This window comes from Balaenoptera borealis, assembly GCF_965194805.1.
Source record: "Balaenoptera borealis genome assembly, chromosome: X".
NCBI lineage: Eukaryota > Metazoa > Chordata > Mammalia > Artiodactyla > Balaenopteridae > Balaenoptera > Balaenoptera borealis.
In genome coordinates, this window is record NC_138881.1 from 17,274,981 (window position 1) to 17,297,651 (window position 22,671).

The following is a 22,671-nucleotide window of genomic DNA, read 5'->3' on the forward strand; positions in this document are numbered from 1 at the left end:
TCTCTTTCTGTAGTTTATTTTGTGTTTAACCCGTGATGACTGCAAGAGTTATGCAAGTGTGTGCTGGACTCACAGCTGTGAGTATCGTTTTGGATGTTCAAATGCAAGTTTTAAGGGAGCTTGAGGGAACCTTCAAAGAAATGGAGGAAACCAGCAGACAACAGGGAACTGGTGAAATTCCCTGGATATTGTGAAGGCTGTCATACAAATCACTGCTGCCTTAGGGTTACTATATGAACAGTAGCTACGGCGTGCGTAGCAGTTGGAAGAAACTACTGCTAAAGGCCCATCAGGAGATTTGAAAAGAATGGGGCACTGCTGGTGTACTCCTGCCTGTGACCTTTATAGGGGTGCTGCTCTTTAACTTGGCATCCAAGGTCATCTACGAGCTATCTCCATTTTATCTTTTTAAACCGCTACTACTTTTAACAAGCTTTCTCCAATTCCTTGTTTTTTAATTAATTAATTAATTATTTTTTTTTTGGCCGCATCGGGTCTTTGTTGCTGCGTGCGGCCCTCTCTAGTTTGCGGCGAGCAGGGTCTACTCTTCATCACGTTGCGCGGGCTTCTCATTGCGGTGCCTTCTCTTGTTGCGGAGCTCAGGCTCTAGGCGAGTGGGCTTCAGTAGTTGTGGCTCGCGGGCTCTAGAGCACAGGCTCAGTAGTTGTGGCGCACGGGCTTAGTTGCTCCGCGGCATGTGGGATCTTCCCGGACCAGGGCTTGAACCCGTGTCCCCTGCATTGGCAGGCGGATTCTTAACCACTGTGCCACCAGGGAAGCCCAAGTTTTCTCTAATTCTCGACAACTGGATGTGACTCTGATACAAGAGCTACAAAGACTGCATTGATAAATATAGTGTTTAGGACTGTAGTAATATAATATTCACAAAGTTAATGTTATGAGTGATTAATGTATGCACGGTCATTAGAAATAAACAGTAAGGGGAACAGAAGGGTCAAAGGACCAAATTAAGAGAAAGTCAATTCACAGTTTTGTCTGAGGCCAGGCCTACTGTCAGCCAGAAAATTTACTGGATACCACCCTAGTTCCTAAGAGGAACTAGGTGAATAGTCTGAGAGAGTAAGATCAGCATCTGGGAGGAAGAGGACAGGAAAATTAACACTTACTGGGCTCTTCCTTTGTGCTAGGTACTTATTTATGTCCTTTAATTCTCAAGCCTCAGAAGAACCTTTGCCTGCTACTGTAAGAACCATTAAGAGAATTATTTCCCCACTAAGCAAGAAACTGCTTTAATGATTCTTGGATGATTATGGAGACCTAAACAGCCCAGACTCCCTATTTCCTCTGCATGGATCATCAGAGCATGGAGTCCTCTGGCCAGCTGAGAAAGGATAGAAAATTCTGGAGTCCAGGAAGGTATCTTGGCTTGAGGCGCTATACAGCACCCTACCTTCTGCTATGAAGGCAGTCTCTCTCCCAGCCCTACCGGAATAACGGATAAAAATAATCAAGTCTCTCCAGCAGGGAAGGGAGAAAACAAAATACACTGGCTGGAGCAAGTTAACTGGTGAGAAATTCAACTAATTATACATAAATATGAATTAACACGCAAACATTCCTGGGGAGGGAGATGGTGGAAGGTGATGACTAACTGTTATATTCTGGTATGGATCAATTTAATTAGATAAATTTCGTATACTTCATGAGTGGAAGAAATAAAAATTTTACTTCAGGTGCATAAAGACAAGAAAGGATTGAGCTTTCAGAAAGCCAGAAGAAAGGAAAACAGCATTAAATTCTAGAAGATGAAAGAAAAGCAGATCTAGGATATAGGAAGGAGGCAGATGGGAGGGCAAAGAACAAAGGGAAGAGAGGAAGAGATGAGGTGTGAAGAAGGGAGAAAAATCCAGACAGAATGAAATGGCTCTACCACAACTAGAAACCAGGAGACATGTTCAAGAGAAATCACAGGGTCAGCTCCATATGTCAAGAAGGTCTGAGTGAAGATTAAAGGGTCAAGTAACAATGCAAGGCTTATATAACAAAAAAGTTGCAGTACCCAGTGTTCTCGATACCCTTTCAGCTCTATTCATTGTTCCCTCTGGTATTTATATGATAGCTAATAACCTTATACTATTTTCTCCTGACTCAACAATTTCAGATATTACCTTTAGACATCCTATTATAGTTGACTTAACACTCATATCACACATTTTAGTTAAATCAATATTGAGTCTTTACAAATATTATGACTATGTAAACACTGTTCACTGCTTGAAGTAATATACTCTAGTTACATTTCTTGTGTACAATGTTTCTATTTTTGTTAAATTTATAGTTGCTTTGTTTTAAAACTTGCTTTCTTTTCCTTGCACCTATCTCAAATTCTTCTCACTCTGCCTCTCAGGTGGATTTTCAATACTCAAACCTACTGGACAATTCATAACTTCTTTTTTTTTCCCTGAAGACAGCCCTCCTGGAATCATCTGTCTGCTTCAATCTGGACTGAGTACTCTCTAAGCCTACTGAATGAACTAGTCTTCTGAAGCATCCTTTATTCATCATAATGGGAAGGAACTTTCTTCACTGTGCTTGTAAATGTTGGGTCTTTTGTTTCCTGAATCTCATGTCTTTCCTTTAGTTAATAACCTTCTACTGTTGGCAGAAGAAGGTATTCTTCTTCCAAAGAATAGGTACATGTCTGAAAATACCTTCGTTGAAAATCATTTTCACTAAGCATTTCAAAGGCACTGCTCCTTGACTTTTAACTTTCAATGTTGAAATGTCGTATATTATTCTTATCCCCAGGCCTTTATTTTATAAATTTCTTTATTTTTTATTTTTGGCTGCGTTGGGTTTTCGTTGCTGTGCTTGGGCTCTCTAGTTGCGGCGAGCGGGGGCTACTCTTTGTTGCGGTGCGCAGGCTTCTCATTGTGGTGGCTTCTCTTGTGGCGGAGCATGGGCTCTAGGCACGCGGGCTTCAGTAGTTGTGGCACAAGGGCTCAGTAGTTGCGGCGTGCGGGCTCTAGAGCGCAGGCTCAGTAGTTGGGGCGCACGGGCTTAGTTGCTCCGTGGCATGTGGTATCTTCCCGGACCAGGGATCGAACCTGTGTGCCCTGCATTGGCAGGCGTTTTCTTAACCACTGCGCCACCAGGGAAGTCCCCCAGGCCTTTATATATAGTATAAAAAAAATTTCTAAATGTTTGCCTTAGTGTGTTTGGGCTGCTATAACAGAATACCATAGACTGAGTTGCTTATAACAAACAGAAATTTATTTCTCACAATTCTATAGCCTGGGAAGTACAAGTCCAAGTTGCCAGCAGATTCGGTGTCTGGCGAGGATCTGTTTCCTTGTTCATAGATAGCCGTCTTCTTGCTGTGTCTTCACAGGGCAGAAAGGGTGAGGGAGCTCTCTGGGGTCCATTTTATAAGGGCACTAATCCCATTTATGAGGGCTCTGCCCTTCTGACCTAACCACCTCCCAAAGGCCCCACTTTTAAACTTCATCACATTGGGGGTTGGGCTTCAACATACAAATTTTGAGGGAACGCATCCAGCCCACAGCAAAACTTTTAGGATCTTCTCTTTATCCCTGGTGTTTTGATATTTCATAATAACAATCCTTCTTGAGTAGGGTGGTTCCTCTTCTTTTTATTTTATTTTATTTTTTTGGTTATTATTAACAGGCTTTCAGTAGGCTGTTTTAATCCGGAGACTTGTGGTCCTCATGTTGGGGGAAAAAAATTTTTTTTTTGGTATTTTAGTATTCTACCTAATCTAAGAGCACGATTAGCACTGTACCATTAAGAAAGAGAAAGTGCTCCCAATTAAAATGTGTCACACCTTCGATTATAACAAACCTTCTGATTTCAGAGATATTAAGATGTGGGGGGGAAAACATGTATCTTATGGTATTTCTTTCCTAATTTCTTCCCCTCCATTTCCCCATTGTCTTTTTCTGGAATTCCTATTACGTAAATGTTAAATTGCTTCTCTTTCTTTTTCTCTCTTACTTTCTATTTGTCTTGTTCTATTTTGGGGGAAGTTTCCTCAATTTTAGCTTCTAAATATTCTACTAAAATATAAAATATTACTATCACATTTTTAATTTCTAAGAGTTTCTTCTTTTTCTGTTTTTTAAAAAGTAGCTTTCTGGGCTTCCCTGGTGGCACAGAGGTTAAGAATCTGCCTGCCAATGCAGGGGATACGGGTTCCGGCTCTGGTCCGGGAAGATCCCATATGCTGCAGAGCAACTAAGCCCGTGCACCACAACTACTGAGCCTGCACTCTAAAGCCTGTGAGCCACAACTACTGAGCCCGCGTGCCACAACTACTGAAGCCTGCACGCCTAGGGCCCGTGCTCCGCAACAAGAGAAGCCACCGCAATGAGAAGCCCACGCACCGCAACAAAGAGTAGCCCCTGCTTGCCGCAATTAGAGAAAGCCCACGCGCAGCAACGAAGACCCAATGCAGCCAAAAATAAATAAATAAATAAGAGTAGACTTAAAATATAGCATTCTACTCTTGTTTTAGGAAATCAATTTCACCTCTTAGCACTCAAAGGATATTAATTTATTTTTTCTTTTTCCTGCATTGCCCGTTTCCCCCAAGATCTTATTCTTTCATGTTGGAATCCTTTCTCAAGTGTCTGGTGATATTTGGCTTTTAACTCATTTTTAAGAGTGAGGCACTACGAAGTGGACCAGATGTTGTGGAGCTTGTCAACTGGTAGGCTTTCCTGTAGGTTAAATGGCCAAGTAGCCAGCCTTTACATTGAAGATCTCCCAAATGTCAGTATCTGAAGGTCTTTTATCAGGGATCATTCAGTTTCTTCAGGAAAGACGACTCCACTCTCCTGTCTGGAGGATATGGTCCTGGTTGGTGAAATGGGGAGGGGAAGGGGATCATTTCACCATTGAGGAGTAGGCTTTCACTTGATCTCCCTGTTTCCAGCCCCGTGTCTCACCCCACTTCCTACTATACCTGGGGTTCCCCATGTATGGAGCCTCTCTGGTTCATTTTTCTCTATAAAATACTTTCTGTCTCTTCCAGGGGTAGGAGAGGGGTTAGAGTAAAGGCTTTTCATATCGACATTCAACCAATCTCTATTTTCAGCCTGTGCCATACCTCCACTTTCCACAATACTTGGTGACCTCATTCTTGAGCTCTTCTGGGGCTTTGGGGCCCTAAATAAGGCTTGCTTCTTGATGATATACTCCTCACCAGCACTTAGGTCCTATAACTTCATCTTGTTATGACTCTTTTATCTGCTTTTCATATTTATATATTGTGGTTCAAATAACAGAAGTCTTCTAATTTCAAAGACCGTGTTTCCGTTTCTTATTGTCCTTGTTGTTTTGGGTGGTAATTTCCCAGAGGAGAAGAGGACAAAAACAGCTTTATTTTGCCATTTTAAAACTGCAAGTTTCCCTTATGTGTTTCTGTGTCTCTAACAAGTTAGCAGAGTTCTTGGCACCAAATAGACATTCATTAACTACTTCGTTAATGAATGATTAGATGTAGTCAGAGTACAGACTAAGCTGCTCTAACAAAAAAATCCCAAAATGCAAAGTCTCGAGCAAGGTTAAGTGCCTATTTTTCTCTCTTGGAGCATTCCATAGGCACGAGGCTAGGTTAGAGTGAAGAGGTGTCGCTAGATCCTTAGGTCACTAAGGATCCAGGTTTATTCTCTCTTGTTATTCTCTATCTGCCCTATAGTCTTGTTGAGGCCAAAACTGGCTAATCATCACACTCTGCATTCTAGCCCATAGAAAAGGGGTCAATCAACCTACAAGAAAGCCTACCAGTCGACGACCTCCATACATACAGTTAGCATCTCACAGTTTCTATGGGTCAGGAATCTGGGCCAACAAACATGTGAGCTTGGAAGCAGATCCTTCTCCAGTCAAGGTTCAGATGAGACTCTAGCCCTGGCAAACTCCTTGACTGTAGTCTGTGAGAGACTCTGAACCAAAGAAAGCCGTGCCCAGATTCCTGGCCCACAGAACCTGTGAGATAATAAATGTATGTTGTTTTAAGCTACTAAGCTTGGGGTAATTTGTTATGCATAAAATAACTACTGCGACATCTCAACTTTCACTATTTAAATGATGAGTAATTGACAAAAACTTTTAACTGTACATTAGAGGCAAATACAATTTAAAAGTATAAGGCTAATACATATTTGACAATCTTTTGGATTTAATGCCATTAAAGAAATATTAAATATTAGGTTTTTATCTTATACTCAATTCCTATAATGTGGAATGATCTCAACAACTTGACCCACATTGCTGGTAGTATCTTAGTCCTGCACCTTTTCAACCTACCTCTAGAATGCAGTTCACTTCCAGATGTAAATGTTGCTAATGCTGTGAGTACTCAGAGGGAAAGTATGAACCATGTATGTAGAATACCACAATGGAAAATTATTTGATTTTCAACTTCAGAGAATAAAAAATTTAGAGGTTTTCCCTCCAAAGGAATTGTTGCATAAAGAAAAAAGGTGGCTGATGGCAAAAAAAATCAATATTAATACTTACTGATTGTTTTTACATTTGCTTAAATGCTAATAAATATATACCATAGACCAATGAAGTAAAATGACCCAAATGGTTTGGGAGATGCAGAAATCTAGACCAAATCTGAAGGCAGCCTCGGGCACTAGGCCCCATGCTAGCCAAGACTTAATTCACATGTTCCTTTAATTAACAAGCACTGATGGAATACCTACTGGGTACTGGGAGCCAGATACATGGATGTAAAACAAGGAGTAAGTCAGACATGGTCACTGCCTCATGTAGCTCACAGTTTAGTAGGAAATACAGACAAGTAAATAAGCAATGGAATCTAGTGTGCTGTTGTCACGTAGGGTACACATAGGCTGCTAGGGCAGCACAAAGGAAAAATACTCAATTCAAGGTGGAAATGAAAGTGGTAGCTGTGTCAGGAAGACACCTCAGTTGAAGTGACAGCAAAACTTGGACCTAAAGGATGATCAGGACTTCATTGGAGGGGAGTGGTAATGGAAAAGAATTCTGGGAGAGGGACTATCACCTATGAAGGCTCAGGAGTAAAAGAGAACCTGAAACATACGAGTGATTGGACTTTCAGTAGAGGGTGGAAGTGTGCAAAGGTTTCATTACGCAGGGTTTGTTAGGTCACATTGCAGAGTTTGGACTTTATTTAAAGGAAGCATAAAACGTATGAAGGGTTTTGAGAAGAAGAGTACAATGATCTCACTCTTCCATAACTGATGTTAAAAAGCACATAGAAACATCTAATTTTTTTTACATACTAGCAATAACTGGATGGAAGACACAGCAGATAAGAATTCCCACTTACAATAGAACAAAAACTATTAAATGTCTATGAATTATCTTAATAAGAAATGTACAAAACCATATTAAGAAACCATAAAATTTTGATAAAGGATATAAAAGAATATCAGAATAAATGAATGTTCTTGGAAGTGAAGACCCAATATTTATTAAAATAATTTTCCTCATGTTAATTTATAAATTTAATGCTATTTGGATAAAAGTCTCAATAAAATTTTCGGGAGTGTTTGATAAACTGATTCTAAAGTTCATCTAGTAGATGTATAAGACTACAACTTTGAAAGGTAAAAAAGATAGGAAGGCTTGTCTTGCCACATATAAAAAACATATAATAAAAGTACAGTAATTGAAAAGGTATGTAAAGTCAAAACATTCAGGGATGTTGTGGGTTGAACTGTGTCCTCCAAAAAGGTATGTTCAAGTTCTAATCCCCGGTACCCGTGAATGTGATCTTATTTGAAAATAGGGTCTTTGCAGGTGTGATAAGGTTAAGATGAAGTCATACTGGAATAAGGTGGGCCCTAATCCAATGACTGGTGTCCTTATAAGAAGAGGGAAATTTGGACACAGACCCACAGGGAGAATGCCATGTGACAATGGAGGTAGAGATTGGAGTGATGTGTCTACAAGCCAAGGAATGCCAAGGACTGCCAGCAGACAACAGAAGCTGGAACAGGCAAGGAAGGATCCTCCCCCAGAACTTTCAGAGAGAACATGGATCTGTCGACACCTTGATTTCAAACTTCTAGTCTTACAAACTGAGAGAATAAATTTCTGTTATTTAAGCCACCCAGTTGTGGTATTTTGTTAGGGCAGTCCTAGGAAACTAATACTAGGAGTATATGGCTATTTTACATCTGGTAAAAGAGGGATCTCAAATGAGTGGGAATGAATGGGTTTTATTTATTCAATAAGTAGAGATTAGGACAACAGGCTATCCATTTGGAAAGAAAAGTTATATTTCTGCATCATAACAGGTACTAAAATTCCAAGTAGACCACAAATCTAAATGCAAAAAACAAAACCATAAAAGTGGTAGATGAAAATGTGAGAGGATATTTTTATAAACTTGATTCAGGGAAGAATTTTCTAACTAAAACATGAAACCCAGAAGCCAGAGCTGACCATTTAAAAATGAAAACTTCTGTACACATACAATGAAAGACAACATAATCAATGTTAAAAAAAGTAGGGGGAAAATATTTGCAGGATATATTATAGACATGGAGTTAACATCCAGAATATATACAGAGATCATACAGACCATAATGAGACAGTTAAGTAACCCAAAAGAAAATTGGGCAAATACAAAGGCCAATAATGCATGGACACTTCACTAATAATCACATGAGATGCAAACTGAAAAGAGAAAGTATGATTTATTTAGTGTGGCTCAAATTAAAAATAATTTCTGATAATATCTAGTGTTGAATAGGGTATGGTCAAACAAACACTCACATATAGTGAAGTTTTTACAACTTTTTGGTTTGGATGGCAATCTGGCAATGCTTATTGAGATTTAAATGTTCATATCCTTTGTTCCAGCACATCCTTTTCTAAGACTATGTCCTACTGAAACACAAGTTCACAAAAATAAATAGGGGAAAATTACATTAAGTACAGGACATGCACAAAACAGAATACTATGCAACCATTTAAAATGAGGCAGATCTACATGTATTGTCATAAAAAGATGTTCAAGACATATTAAGTGAAAAAAGCAAGTGGCAGAGTATATATATTTTGTAAATATCAATAATAATTGTCTTATATACAGAACAAAATGATGATAGTAACTGAGCTGCTAACAATGGTTTTCTTGCAAGAGGAGACAATTTATTAATTCATTTATTTAATATTTAATGAGTGCCTATTACGTGCCAGGCACTGGTCTAGGTGCTGGGGATTCAGGACTGAACCAAAAACACAAGATGAGGAAACGGTGAACAATCATTTTCAACGTTAAATATCTCCAAAAAATAATGACCTTTATATTTATTTCACTAATAAATCTATGGTTAGTTTGCTTTTTTAAAATGAAAAACCTTCAACAATGTAAAGTAGTTTGTCTTGTCTTTCTCTTAAAATCAGTCTCATCAAACAGTTTTTTAAAATGTCACTGGCATATTCAAGAATGTATTTTGGTAAAATTAATGTGAAAGCATCAACAAGTTTCTAACACTGTAAAATCATTACTTTGCTCAGTTTAAAAATAAGAATACTTAAATTTTATGGTATCTGATTTATCTATATCCCTTATGATACAATATTTTACTTACAGTTTGTGGATTAATCTCCTCCTCTCCCATAGGTTCATCCATAATTTGCTGTCCATTCTGTGAAAAGTATAGCAAGTAGAAAGTTACCAAAACAGATCTCACATCAGTTTAAGTCAAATGAAGACAGATAAAACCGTATAGGAATATTTTCACCCCTAAAGGGTTCTAATGAAGTACAGAACCACCATTTAAGTATGCAGTTGCCAATTTGCAACAGGTTGTGCTTCAAAGATTAATGTGTAAATTGATTATTTAAAACTATAAAAATATTTTTTCCATGGAAATGATATAATAAATGATGGTTACCTTTCCAGGTAAGCCCTTGAGTTTAATAGTTAAATGCACTACAGTGGTCTTATTTAAACCTCACCAAACATTGTTTACAATACATTCTGTGTCAAAACACATTCTAAATTCCAACTCCATTGATAATCAGGGCAAATGATTAATTATTTGGGGGAAAATTAAGCTAGGTCTCTACATCAAAGAGATTCCAGATGGATTAAACGTTTAAATGTCAAAAAGTAAAATTATACAAGTATTAGAAGAAAATATAGGTGAGTACTACTTATGAGGTAAGGAGGCAGAAATCATAAAGGAAAAAAAAAATGACATTTGAATCCATAAAAGTTTAAAACGTCTTCTGCCGGACATCAAAAAGATAAAAGACAAATTGATTACAAAAAAATAAAAGCAACATATGACAAAGGGTTGGTATCCTCAATACATAAAGAACTTCATTTTACAAACCTGTAAGAAAAAACAATGAACCTCAACAGAAATGAGCAATAAGGGAAAAAAAGAGTTCAGCCTTAATACTAATCAAAGAAATGCATTTAACCAAAAGATACCTTTGCCTTTCAAATTGCTAACAATTTACAGAAAAAATAACACCCAGTGCTAATACGGATATGGGGAAAAGAGCACTCCTGATATACTGCTGGAGAAAGTGTAAATCAGCACAACCCTTCAAGAAGGCAATCTAAGTCTGTATTTAAAAAACAAAAAGAGACACATAAAACTTTGAAATGTCCCATCATTTCAACTTAAAAAAAAAAGACAAGTGTGCAAAGATGTACATATAAGAATGCTCACCATAACTTTTTCCAAAAAGAACTCCAAATTGGAAACCTAAATTCCTAACAATAGAGAACTAGTTAAATATATCATGGTACATCCATATAATGGAATACTATGCAGTCACTAAAAATGATGATAAAGATGTAAATTTATTGACATGGAAAGACAGTCACATGTAATAAGTGAAAAAAGCAGTTTACAAAACAATATGAATTGTAATGATCCCATTTTAAATAAATATATACATGTTTTAATGTATATATTTGTATGGGAAAAACTCTGGAAGGATATACACCAAAATGTTAACAGTGGCTATCTCTGAGTGGTAGAATTTTAGACAATTTAAATTGTTTGTTTTGCTTATTTGGATTTTCTAATGTGTCTACAATGTCTATGATGAATACGTATTATTTGTGTAATTAAAAACAAAACAAAACAAAACCAAAAGTCAGGTATACGTAATGTCTTCTCTAGTTCCCTCACTGGGAAAAGGAGTAAATGCCCCTGACCACTTGTTAATTCAGCAAATGTACAAGGATCTAAGCTAACCATCTTTGGAGAATTATCAACTGGAAAATAAAAGGTAGCCCACCCATTACCTCACACTGCACAGGAGACAGCTGCTCTGAAGTTGAACTCCTCTCTCTACTCTCCCTATCTCTATTTATTCACCCAACCATTCATCCATCCATTTCATTTCATTCATGCTATGTTCTAGGCACCAAGCTGGAGATGAAAGGTTAATGAAACATGCCCCTATCCTAAAGATCCATCTTACAGGAGCTCACAGGTCTACTGACCCTTAAAAAGGGCAACTTTCATTTTCAAACACTCAGAGTACGTTCCTAGGTTAGGGAATGCCCACACAATATTACAAAGCACAGAAATGGTGCCAAGATGCAGAAAAGGGGGAGGCAGGTATAAAATCTTTATTTTCCAAAGACACTTTCAGAGGCTATGTATTGCCCACTTCTTTGGTAAGGACTCAAATAACTCCAGGATACATCCTCCTCTTAAAAGCCACAACCATTTATTCAACTGAACACTGATCATTTTTATCCAAACATTCCAGACAAACCTTAAACTAGCTCTTAAGATCATTGGTTTTGGAGTCAGACACCTAGATTCAAATTTCTGCTCTTACACTAATTATGAAGCCTTGAACAAGTTATTTAAACTATCTAAGCTCTACTTTCTTCATATGGAAAGTGGAGATTGAAAAGTCTTATCTTCAGAGAGTTGTGAAGACTAAATGAGATAATGACATAAGACCTGTCACATAGTAAACAATCAAAGTTAGCTGTTTTAATTATAGCCAAAATTCAATCACTCCCTCTGTGGCCCACCAATCTGCTACTTCTCCTGCACTTGCTCTTAGTAAATGGTATCATCATTAATCTAGTAGACCAAAGTAGATTTTCTCATTAATTATACACAGTGTTCTCTTCCGATTGACACAGATCTACTCAATGGCTCCCCATTATTTGGCTTTTAGAACCCTTGGTTTAACTTGAGCTACATTTATATTTTCCATGGGAATATAATTTGAGAATCATCTGCTCCTTGTAATTTTCAACGCAAAGTAAGAATCGCAGCTTATAACTTACTTTTTGGTGTGGTAGAAACAGCACTAAAATCAGAATTGGTAGACCAGGGGTAGAGTCCTAGGTCTGCCACTTAAAAGCTTTATGAGTTGGGGCAATTCAGACTTTCTCCTAACCTATTACTTGATCTGTTCAAAATGGGGATATTTGCCCTGTCTACTCAAAGGGTTGTTGTTAAGCTCAAAACTGAGATAACTCCTAAGAAAATACATTATAAACTGTAAGAAGTTGTGCCAACGCAAATTACTATTATTAAGGTAAGGTAGCTTCATGAGGATAAAATAATACTGCATAAAGACCTTTTGATCTTAGAATCAAAAAAAGTTTAGAATTGGTAAGGGATCTTGAAAGTTTTCTGTTCCAAATATACAAATATACTCATATCATATGCTTAAGTTCTTTCTATCCCATTCTCACCTATATTTGAACACTATTGGGACAAGAAAGAAGTATCTCACCAGGCAGCTTACTATACTATCTCAGAAAAAGCACTGGCTGCTCGATAATGCTCTTCTTCATACAGTAACTTTCTTCAAATGCAAATTCCCTTTAAGAGGATTACTAATACATGATGACTAACTTGCCTGTACTCTATCTACAAAGTCACAGAAGTAAATCTACAGCTATGACTACAAACTACCCCAAGTCTGTTCTTTTCTAGATAACTCGAGGTCCTTCAAACACTCCTTTTAGAAGATGAGACCACTTTCTTTTCTGAGCATGCATCCAATTCATCTGAAAGGGTAGTAAAGAGAATTGTGTGCAATTAACATTGCAACCTTGATATGACCAATGCAGAGTAAAGTAAAGGGCACATCACCTCCCTTGTCCTACATAATAGACTTATATTAATGCAGTTCACATATGCATTATTTTTGGAATGTCCACAACACATTGCTCGGTCATACTATTTTGTTTTTCCTGTTTTCTGTCTGTTACATTCTTGTTTTCTTCACTTACACTGCAACTAAGCCCTCTATCCTCTATTCTGTACTTAGTCTCATGAATAAAGCCTTACTTTAAATTTTTGATTCATCTTTTTCCAGTTCTGATTCATTGCTACAACCTCTATAGATTAGACTCCAAATCTGCCAATCAGCTACTTCACTATTTTCAGCTTCATGTAATCCATAAATTGTACGACGTATTTTCTTTTCTGAACTTTTCACCCAGCTAACTAACAGCGATATACTAACAAAACAATCTAAGAAAAAAGTTAAGTGAAACATGATCTAAAGGTATTTTATGCTCTACTTTTTGCAAAAACATCTACTTCCTTTCTGAGTTTACCAAAGGTTTAAAATTTTGAACAATTTAATTTTTAAAGCAGGAAAATATAAAAGCTAATGTTATCCTACATACCAGTGAAGCTTTACCAAAACCGACCCAAAAAAGCACCTTTATTTCAACAAACCTTTTCTATCACTTTGCCAAAACAAGGATTCAAATGCTATCTAATAGAAATGAGTATAAAGTTACCTACGCAGCTAAGAATTTTCACTTTTGAAAAACGACTCTCGACTTCACTAGAGATTAGGTTACATGGACCACCAGTCTGACTCAATATTGTAATACTTATAGTTCCAAAAGTTCAAGGAATAATACCAATTAAACAAGAAAATTTATTTCTCTAATTTTAAGAAACACATAGAAAAAAACATGTGGTCTGAATCTGGCTAGTACCACGTTTAAACCCCAGTTCTGTCACTTACTACTGCAGTTACCTGACCTTGGGTAAGTTACTTAACATTTTGAGCCTCAGTTTCTTCATTTGTAAGATGCATATAATATCTAATTCACAGGGATGCTGTAATTAAAAGGACCCACCAAGGGACAGTAGATGCTCAGTAAATGCTACATCCTGTCCCCTCTTTGGCCTCAATTGTGTAATATTTACATTTCTACAGTTAGCTTCCAAAGTGCAATGCAATAAAGAAGTACAAGAGAGTGTTGAGATACCTGTTTCACCACTTACTACAGCCAATTTCCTGCCAAGCAGGGTGGAAGAGATCATTCATATGTGTGATATATTTTTATACAATGTGGCTAAAGAGTGAGTACAAATGAAAAAGAATAGTTTAAACGTGAGGCAAATGTATTTATCCTCTCTCATCCCACCATAATGCCTTCCAGCCAAAAAATCGCAGATCTTGGCAGACTGTACATATGCAAATATTATGTGAAATACTAGAAAAGGTTAGGAAATGCTAATCAAGCTTTACTCTGGTAGTCTGAAATGTGTAAAAGTCAAAAATTAGAATAACGTACAATATGGGCCTCATCAGAACAAATCAGAAAAAGGAGACTGTTAGCTTGAGTTTCAGCAGGTATTGTTTTCAACATTAACTTCTAATGTTGTGGTATAAAATTATCACTTAAGATAATTTTCCTGCTCTTAAGGGGATAAACAATTCAAGTCAGTAATTCTGAACAAAGGTTTCAGGACTTCTAGAATATCCCAAAGTATTTTAAGGAAAATTTTGCAATGTTAAAAATAAGAGTATTTTTCTAAATAAAAAAAATTTTATTTTAAGCAACCCTATTAAACAGATTGTTTTGCTGTAATGGCATGTTACAACCACGCACATTTCCAGGCTGTTTGGCTGTTTGATACCTCTGAAAAAATGCACTGAGTCCAGCAGGAGATTGTCTTGTATAAGTCCACTAGGACTAAAAAAATGATCTGTGATTCAAAAATGCTACCTTGAACTTAGTAGGACATATCATCTACTGACATCCTACTCCCTGGAAATGAAATGTATATACGAACACTGGGAGAAAAGAATTCCTCACAGAGAACAGCCTAAAGTAACAGGAAGGGAGGAGGAAAAGAATGGGGCCAGAGCCCTAGTGTACTAATTTGGAGACCCAGGTTGTAGATATGAGCAAGAATCATGCCTTTTTTTTTTTTTTTTTTTTTTTTTACTGTCCTCAAGTTTCCACAAGTGTATCTGCCTTCCGAACTCCCTGATATCAGCAGTGGTTTTCCTGTCCAAAGTGTATGCCATAGGACTTCCGTGAAGGTGCTGAGGATGAGGCATGAGAAACCTCTCTAAAACTTCAGTTAAGATACCATCAAATTGTTCAGAATCCAAAGAATCTTCTATGCAATCACATTGAAACAATAAGAAACAAGCATTTTATATTCTTAATAAGGAATGTATATAATCCTTACCAATGTGACAGGATTAAGAATCAGCTCCTCATTTATCCTAAGGAAATATCAGAGATGTGCATAAAGACTTATGTACAGTGATATTCATCATACTCATTATACTGAAAAATAGAAAACAATCTAAATGACCAACAGGGGACTGGTTAAATAAATCATAATACATCTATTCATATGTAGGAATACTATGCAATGGTTAAAATCAGGGCCTCAAAGAAAAATTAATGATGCAAAAATATGATTGCAATATATTAAGTTAAAAAGGATACAAAACTAAATAGTATGATCCCAATTTTGCATACCCCCCTCCCAACATGTGTGCATGTAACTGGCAAAACATATATAAAATCTTATCAGTAGTTACCTGGGTCATAGGATTTTCTTCTTTGTACTGTATTTTCAAAATTATATGCATTTATTATATATTATTTTATAAAGAGAAAAACAATCAATGTAATTAGAAAAATCCATTTATTTCTAGTTAAGGTGCCCTTACATGTGCTTTGCTATTCCTCTAGCAACTAAAGGTCTGCTAGTACTCAAGACTATTCTATTTTCTAGACTAGGGTAGGAATGACCACTGGTTATATTTACATTATTAAGTTTTAGAGGAAACTTTCAGAAGCTTTTTTTTTTCCTCTCTGATGGCTTCCTGTGGTTGTGGCCTCAGAAAATAGATACGTTTTTAGGCCTGAATCCATCTCATTTTTTTGGAGTGTACCCCTAAGGGGAATTCTGCTTATGAAACAAGAGTATGTTGAGATAAGAATTAAGAAACGAAAACACGGTAGCCAAAATTAAATCTGCATTGTGAATAGCAAGTATTGGAACTGACACTGCAGAAAACAGAATCCATGCCAAGGAGGACAAACTTGAGTAAATGAAAAAAAAATGAAAGAAAAGATTAAAAAACGATGGAGGACAGACGTAGAAATAATCTATGAATAACAGATGCTCCTAAAGAAAAAAACCCAGCAGTTTAATCAATCAAAAGTATAAGAAAACTTTCCAGTTCCGGAAAAAAATACCTGAGACTGGAGACTGAGAAGGTTCAACAGAGATCATCAACACCAAGACATGTCCTGGCAAATGTTTTTAAATTTCAAGGATAAAGATATAATCCTACAAGCATACAAGCAGAAAAAAATAGGTTATTTTCAAAGAAACTAAAATCAGATTGACCTCAGATTTCTCCTCTGCAACAATAAAATGCCAGAAGACAATGAAGTAATGACTTACAGAGAGTTAAAAGGGAAAAGTTATGATCTAAGAATTTTATACCTTGTCCTACTTTTTCATGTACAAAGATCACAGGAAATTCTTCTTAGTTCTCCAAAGTCTTATAAAATTTCACCATCCTGGTAGTACCTTTTTTCATAAACTGTTCAAAGGTATGTCTTAGACCATTGAAAGAGAATCAAAATAAGAACTCAAGAATACTGAGGTAGGAAAGAATCGGTGAAGTATGTTGATACCAACTTAATATCTAGAAATAACTGAATAAAATAATTAACCCCAATAGAGGAGAAAGGGTCAATAACGAAGAATAAATAACTGATATAAGTATATAAACAATATAAACCTTTAGAAAGTTAAAGGTAAGATTTGTAACCTCAGGATAAATTAATGTGGACTCAAATTAAAAGAGGCAGTGGAAGAAGGGAGAAACTAAGATTCTAAATTCTCTGTCTTTCCTAAAAAGATATTTTAAAACCACTACTTTTAGTAACTACCTAATAAATATAAATTTTGGAATGCTTTGAAAAAGCATACGACAACCGAGAATTATACTTATTTATTGCAGTCCAAATCAGTGGAGAATATAATAACTGGCAAAGACTGTGAATAGTACTTTATGCAGGCATCACATTCAGCCCTAAGCACGGAGGTAGGTATAATTACCCCTATTTTACACATGAGGAAACCAAGGCTCAGCAAAGTTAATTTGTGAATGGCAGAAGCAAGATTCAAAGCCAAGTCTTTCCAGCTCCATAATTCTTTCTTCAATATTTCATAACCTCTTCAAACAAACGAATCCATAAGGCAGAAGAGAAAAAAACAAACCATAAGGAAAAGAATAAAATACTTAAAATAAGATGACAGAACTAATTCCAAAAGTAATAATGTAAGAAATGTAAAGTATCTAATTAAAACAAAGTGTCTTACTGGATATTGGATACTATTACAGAATTATTGTTTTTATAAGTGATGATGGTATGTTCGATGTTTTAAAAAGTCTTTATCTTTTAAGAAATATAAATGTAAATATTTATGTCTGAATTGATGTATCTAGGAGTAGCTTCAAAATAATCCACTGGAGCCAGGGAGGGGAAGAGAGAAAGTAGTGTGTGTGATGGGGAGTACAGATGAAACAAGACTGGCCATGAGTTGATAATCTTTGAGGCTGGGCTATGGAAATATGGTGGTTCATTATACTATTCTCTCTACTCTGGTATGTGTTTGAAATGCTTGATAATAAAAATTTTAATAGTCTTAGGTTATATTTTTAAGAAGCTTAAAAAATCCACACCAGTATTTACTGCTTTAAAGAGAAAGCCAAGCAAAAACAGATAAGAATAGAAAAGCATAAAGAAAAAGAAGAAAGCAAGTGTATGTATTATTAAGGCCAAAAATAAAATGTGAAGCAAAAACCTTACGCTGATTAAATAAAAAGGTGATTTGATTTGGACTAAAAATATAATTAGTACTTAATACATACAGTAATAATAATTGCTATCATTTACTGAGCAATTACTGCACACCAGGCAACTACATCTTTGATGCTTCTAAGAACTCTGTGAGGCATTATCACTAATTTACAAATGAGGACATTAAGCCAAGATGGGTATGTCAATCTTTTAAAGCACTGTATCCTCAGCCCCTAGCAAAATGCCTGGCTGGCATACAGTAAGTGCTCAATAAATATTTGTTGAATAAATGAAAAAGTCTAATATCCTGACTAAAGCAAATAAGTAGAGCTTAAATTCAAACCTAAATCTGATTCTAAAACCCCTACTCTTAATCACATTTAAATCTTTTCATAATATACATAGTAAGAATGAAGATGTTTATTTCCTTCTGTGTATGTTTCTGTTTGTCAGATTTTCTACAATCAGCCTGTGTTACTTTTTTCAAACAAGTCATTAAAAATAATAAATGCAAAATAGTACTGAACACTTACTCACCGACTAACCTAACCACAAAACACAAAAGGAGATGTTCTGGGGACTAAAACATGAAATAAATGGACACAAGTGGAAGGGGAAATTTTAGCACACTAACATCAACTAGCATAATGAATAAAACAGGACAAAGCACTTGATGTAACTTACATTAGACTAGGTAGATATTGAATTTTATAATGTAAAAAGAATATGGGTTCAAGTTATCTATGAAAAGTTATAAAAGACTGACCATGTTCTAGGTCATGAAGTAAATCCAAAATTCTTAAAAACAGGAACTGTACAGATATTTTCTGATTATGATAAAAAACTGAATAAGGAAATAAATCACTCATTCAGAAATCAATATTATTCTAAATAACTACTGGCTCAAGGAAATAAATAATAACAGCTATCATTTATGCAATGCTTATTTTGTTCAAAGTACAGTGTTGGCTATGTTGCATATATTCTCTCATTTAATCCCAACTAATCATTAATAAACCATGAGGGATGTTATTATATAGAGAAGAAAAAACTTAGGTTGAGAATTAGTAACTTGTCCAAGATCACAGAGGTATTAAGTTTGCGGATAAGACAACTGGACCCAAGTCTGAAATCCAAAGCTCACACTACTACACAGAAATGATGTCATATTACTGTTAGAATTCAAGTATAGGCATCTGGCTGTGCTCATTTTTCTCTATTTATAAAATAAAATTTTGTAATAAAAAGTGGAGGAAACTACAACTTTCCTTAACACATGTTCTGAAAATGTCTGTTTGTTAAATACACTACACTAAGAAGGTAATGGTTCGTTTTTCTAACGTATCATTGATCCGACATAATATTTCAAACTGCATAATCTCCTAAAAGAGACTCCTTTGAATATATTCATATTCTCGAGAGGGCAATTAAAAAGGAAGAAACCAGAAAATCAGTTAAAGTAGGGAATATAAGGTAAACATGATTGCCACTAAATTTATTTCTAAAAAGTCACTATTTTCTGGTACTTATCTGCAATCCATAAGAGTTCAATGGAATCTTAGCCAGCACGGATTTGAATCCACCACTAACTGTGGGCAAGCCCTTAAAGCCTCTCTGATTTGTGGTTTCTTCATGCATAAAATATGTGGATATCTAAGGGCTCTTGCAGCTTGAAAATGTTATAATCCTGTGACTTTAAGGATTAAAAGTATTTAAAATTTTGTGGAGTGTTTACACCTGAGGAAATTACTAATTCTGTATTTAAAGCTGTTTTGTACGTTATTTCTAACTCTAATTCCTTCTTTCTTTTCTCCACCTAAAATACAGTTTTATCTATATCCTTCAGTGGTACCTTTGTATTCAAGTGTAAACAAGGACAATACCAAAGAATGGATTGTAACAAATGCTGTCACCTGAAAGAGAAGTACTAACAAAGAGAAAATAAATGAAACATTGTTTTTCTGTGCAGATTAAGGAACCTAAAGCAATTTTATAATTTCCACAATCCAATCTTACTAGTCTTATTTTACTAGTAAAGTGTCAACTTATTTTTTAAGCTCCTCTGTGTACTCCCAGTGCTATTTCTGCCTTCCTAACACCTTCAAACCCCACCTCTTAGTACCACATGGAGTTGGCAGTGTTTCCCAAACCTGTGTGATGATCAGAATCACCTAAGATTCCTGCTAATAATACACTACCTGGCCTTACCTCAAACTGAAACTGAATCAGAAGTTCCAGAAGCCCCATGGCTCGGTATTTCATTTTTTAAACAGGCACCTTAGATGACTCCTGTGATTAGTTAAGTCTGGGAAATCACAGTGTAGAGAAAAGATCATGGGCTTTGGAGCCTGACACACCAAGTTTCAGAACCTGGCTTTGCCCTTTATTATAGGTGTGACTTTGGGCAAGCTACTTAACATGAGTCTCAGTTTTCTAATCTACAAGATTTGAATACCAGTTATGCCGGAGGTTGTAATAAAGTTTAGTACGCTTAGCCATGCTGGGTGCCCAGTAAGTGTTAGCTTCTCCTTCCTCCTGCTCATCTTGCCAGAGGAATTGACAAATGCAAATACTTGAGAGTATTCTGATGAGTCCCTTACCCTAATGGATCCACTTCCATTTCTAGGGCTAAAAATCTGAGTACTAGATAATTCATTAATGCATTACTTGGTTTGGCTAATTTAAGTCTTAGGAAAAAGTCTAATAATTTCTTCTGGTTTCCAGAGGCTTAGTGAAGTCCTTCTATCTAAAACAGATACACCATGATGCTGAGCTTCAAAGCCCAAGCTTTATTTGCTATGTGACTGTGGCAAAATTACCTGAACCTCTGTTTCCTCATCGGCAAAACAAGTGGTGCTTAAATGTTTGATGAACTGAACCCAACATGTGTTACTGATAACATAACTGTTAACTAAAAGTCACTTTAATTAAACTTACACACAGTCTTACAAACATTCTTATGAACAAAACGACAGCAATAATAGCTTGCCAGTAAGTGAAACGAGACAGAATAGCACTTGCTCAAATACACAATAAAAAAGAGCTTAACAGCCAAGCAATATCAACTGTACCTTAACACAAAGTGTATTAGACAAGTTTGGAACTGAACTTACTTAGGAAAAAACTATCCAAATTACTCACTCATTAAATATATATACATATATATATTTAAAAGTACCATAGGTATAAACACAACCAGGCAGCAAGGTTTATTTTTGGAAAAATGAGAAATATAGTTTATAATTACAGCTCCATAATGAATTCTAGCTGTATATGTATTAAGCATAAACACTATTAATAAGAGCATTCTACTAAAAATTGTTAGTATTAACTGTCCAGATAAGCTACAAAATAAAAGAAACCTAAAGAAATTAGAAAAAAACTAAAAATCTGGGAACATTCATTCAAGACAGAGGAAAAGCTACCCTCAATTTTTAAAAAATAAACAAGAAAATAACAAACCTCAAATCCTACTGAAAGTAATTTAAAGAACCATAGCTTTTCTCACAACTTATTTATTCTTTAATACAACTTTTTTCTTTCATTTAGTTCCTGCCCTTTGCTTATGTTTATTTCCAGACATTTAATATTTTTACTGCTATTTTGAATGAGATCTTTTTTCCCATTATCATTTCTAACAAGGAAAACTATTAATTTTTAAATATATATTCTGTTTAATACCACCTTATTAGACCATCACTAGTTTTCACAAACCTTTTTAGTGGTTTCCTTAGATTACCTAAGTAGATGATTGTATCATCTATGAATAGTTATCTTTTATCCTTTTTTTGAATACTTTTGGATTTTCTTGTCTAACTTCACTAGCAAACTCCTCTAGAATGTAAAAGAGAGGTGAAAACAGCAGGCACAGTTTTAATGAGATTGCCCATAATATGTCTCCATCAAGCATGATGCTGGCTACTGGTCTGAGACTATTTTTTAATAATGTTAAGGACACACCCTTTTATTCCTATTTTACTGTTTTTAATTGAGAATAGACACTGAATTTTATCTAATGCTTTCTCAACTTTTCCCCTAACTTTTAAATTAGAAATGATTATATATTCACAGGAAGTTGCAAAAATAATAGAGAGGTCCCATATACCTTTAACCCAGTGGTTACATCTTACACAACTTCCTGTCAAGACCAGGAAATTTATACTGGTACAATGCCCAGACCTTACTCAGATATCACTGGTTTTACAGGTTCTCGCGTGTGTGTGCGCGTGCGTGCTCATTGTTACACATTTTATCACATGTATAGGCTCCTGTATCTACCACCAGAGTAAAGATACCAGTTCTTCGCCATCAGGATCCTGCGTGTTGCCCCTTTACATCCACCTCTCTCCCACCCTTCTTCCTAACCCTGACAATCACTAATCTAGTCTCCAATTTTGTCATTTCAAGAATGTTATATAAATGGAATCATATGGTATGTAACTTTTTTCCACTCAGCACGAATTCCCTGAAGATTCGTCCAAGTTGTTGTGTGTACAATAATTCATTCCTTTTAGTTTAGTAGTATTCCAGTATTCCATGGTGTGAACATACCACAGCTTGTTTAACTATTCACCTGTTGAAGGACA

The 22,671-nt window shown here is 35.9% G+C and overlaps 1 protein-coding gene across 5 annotated transcripts in view; it reads right to left on the bottom strand.

Annotated features, from left to right (window-relative positions):
• Window positions 1-22,671, bottom strand: part of RPS6KA3 (ribosomal protein S6 kinase A3) — a 108,329-nt gene that overhangs the window by 69,810 nt on the left and 15,848 nt on the right. For 2 of the 5 annotated variants that reach the window (XM_082375628.1, XM_082375624.1), the window contains exon 2: window positions 9,582-9,638. In XM_082375628.1, the coding sequence (XP_082231754.1) occupies window positions 9,582-9,638 (57 nt within the window). Of the gene's footprint in view, window positions 1-8,760; window positions 8,875-9,581; window positions 9,639-15,440; window positions 15,484-16,465; window positions 16,560-22,671 lie in introns of those variants that run through there. The other 3 variants (XM_082375625.1, XM_082375626.1, XM_082375629.1) reach the window with 3 other exon arrangements.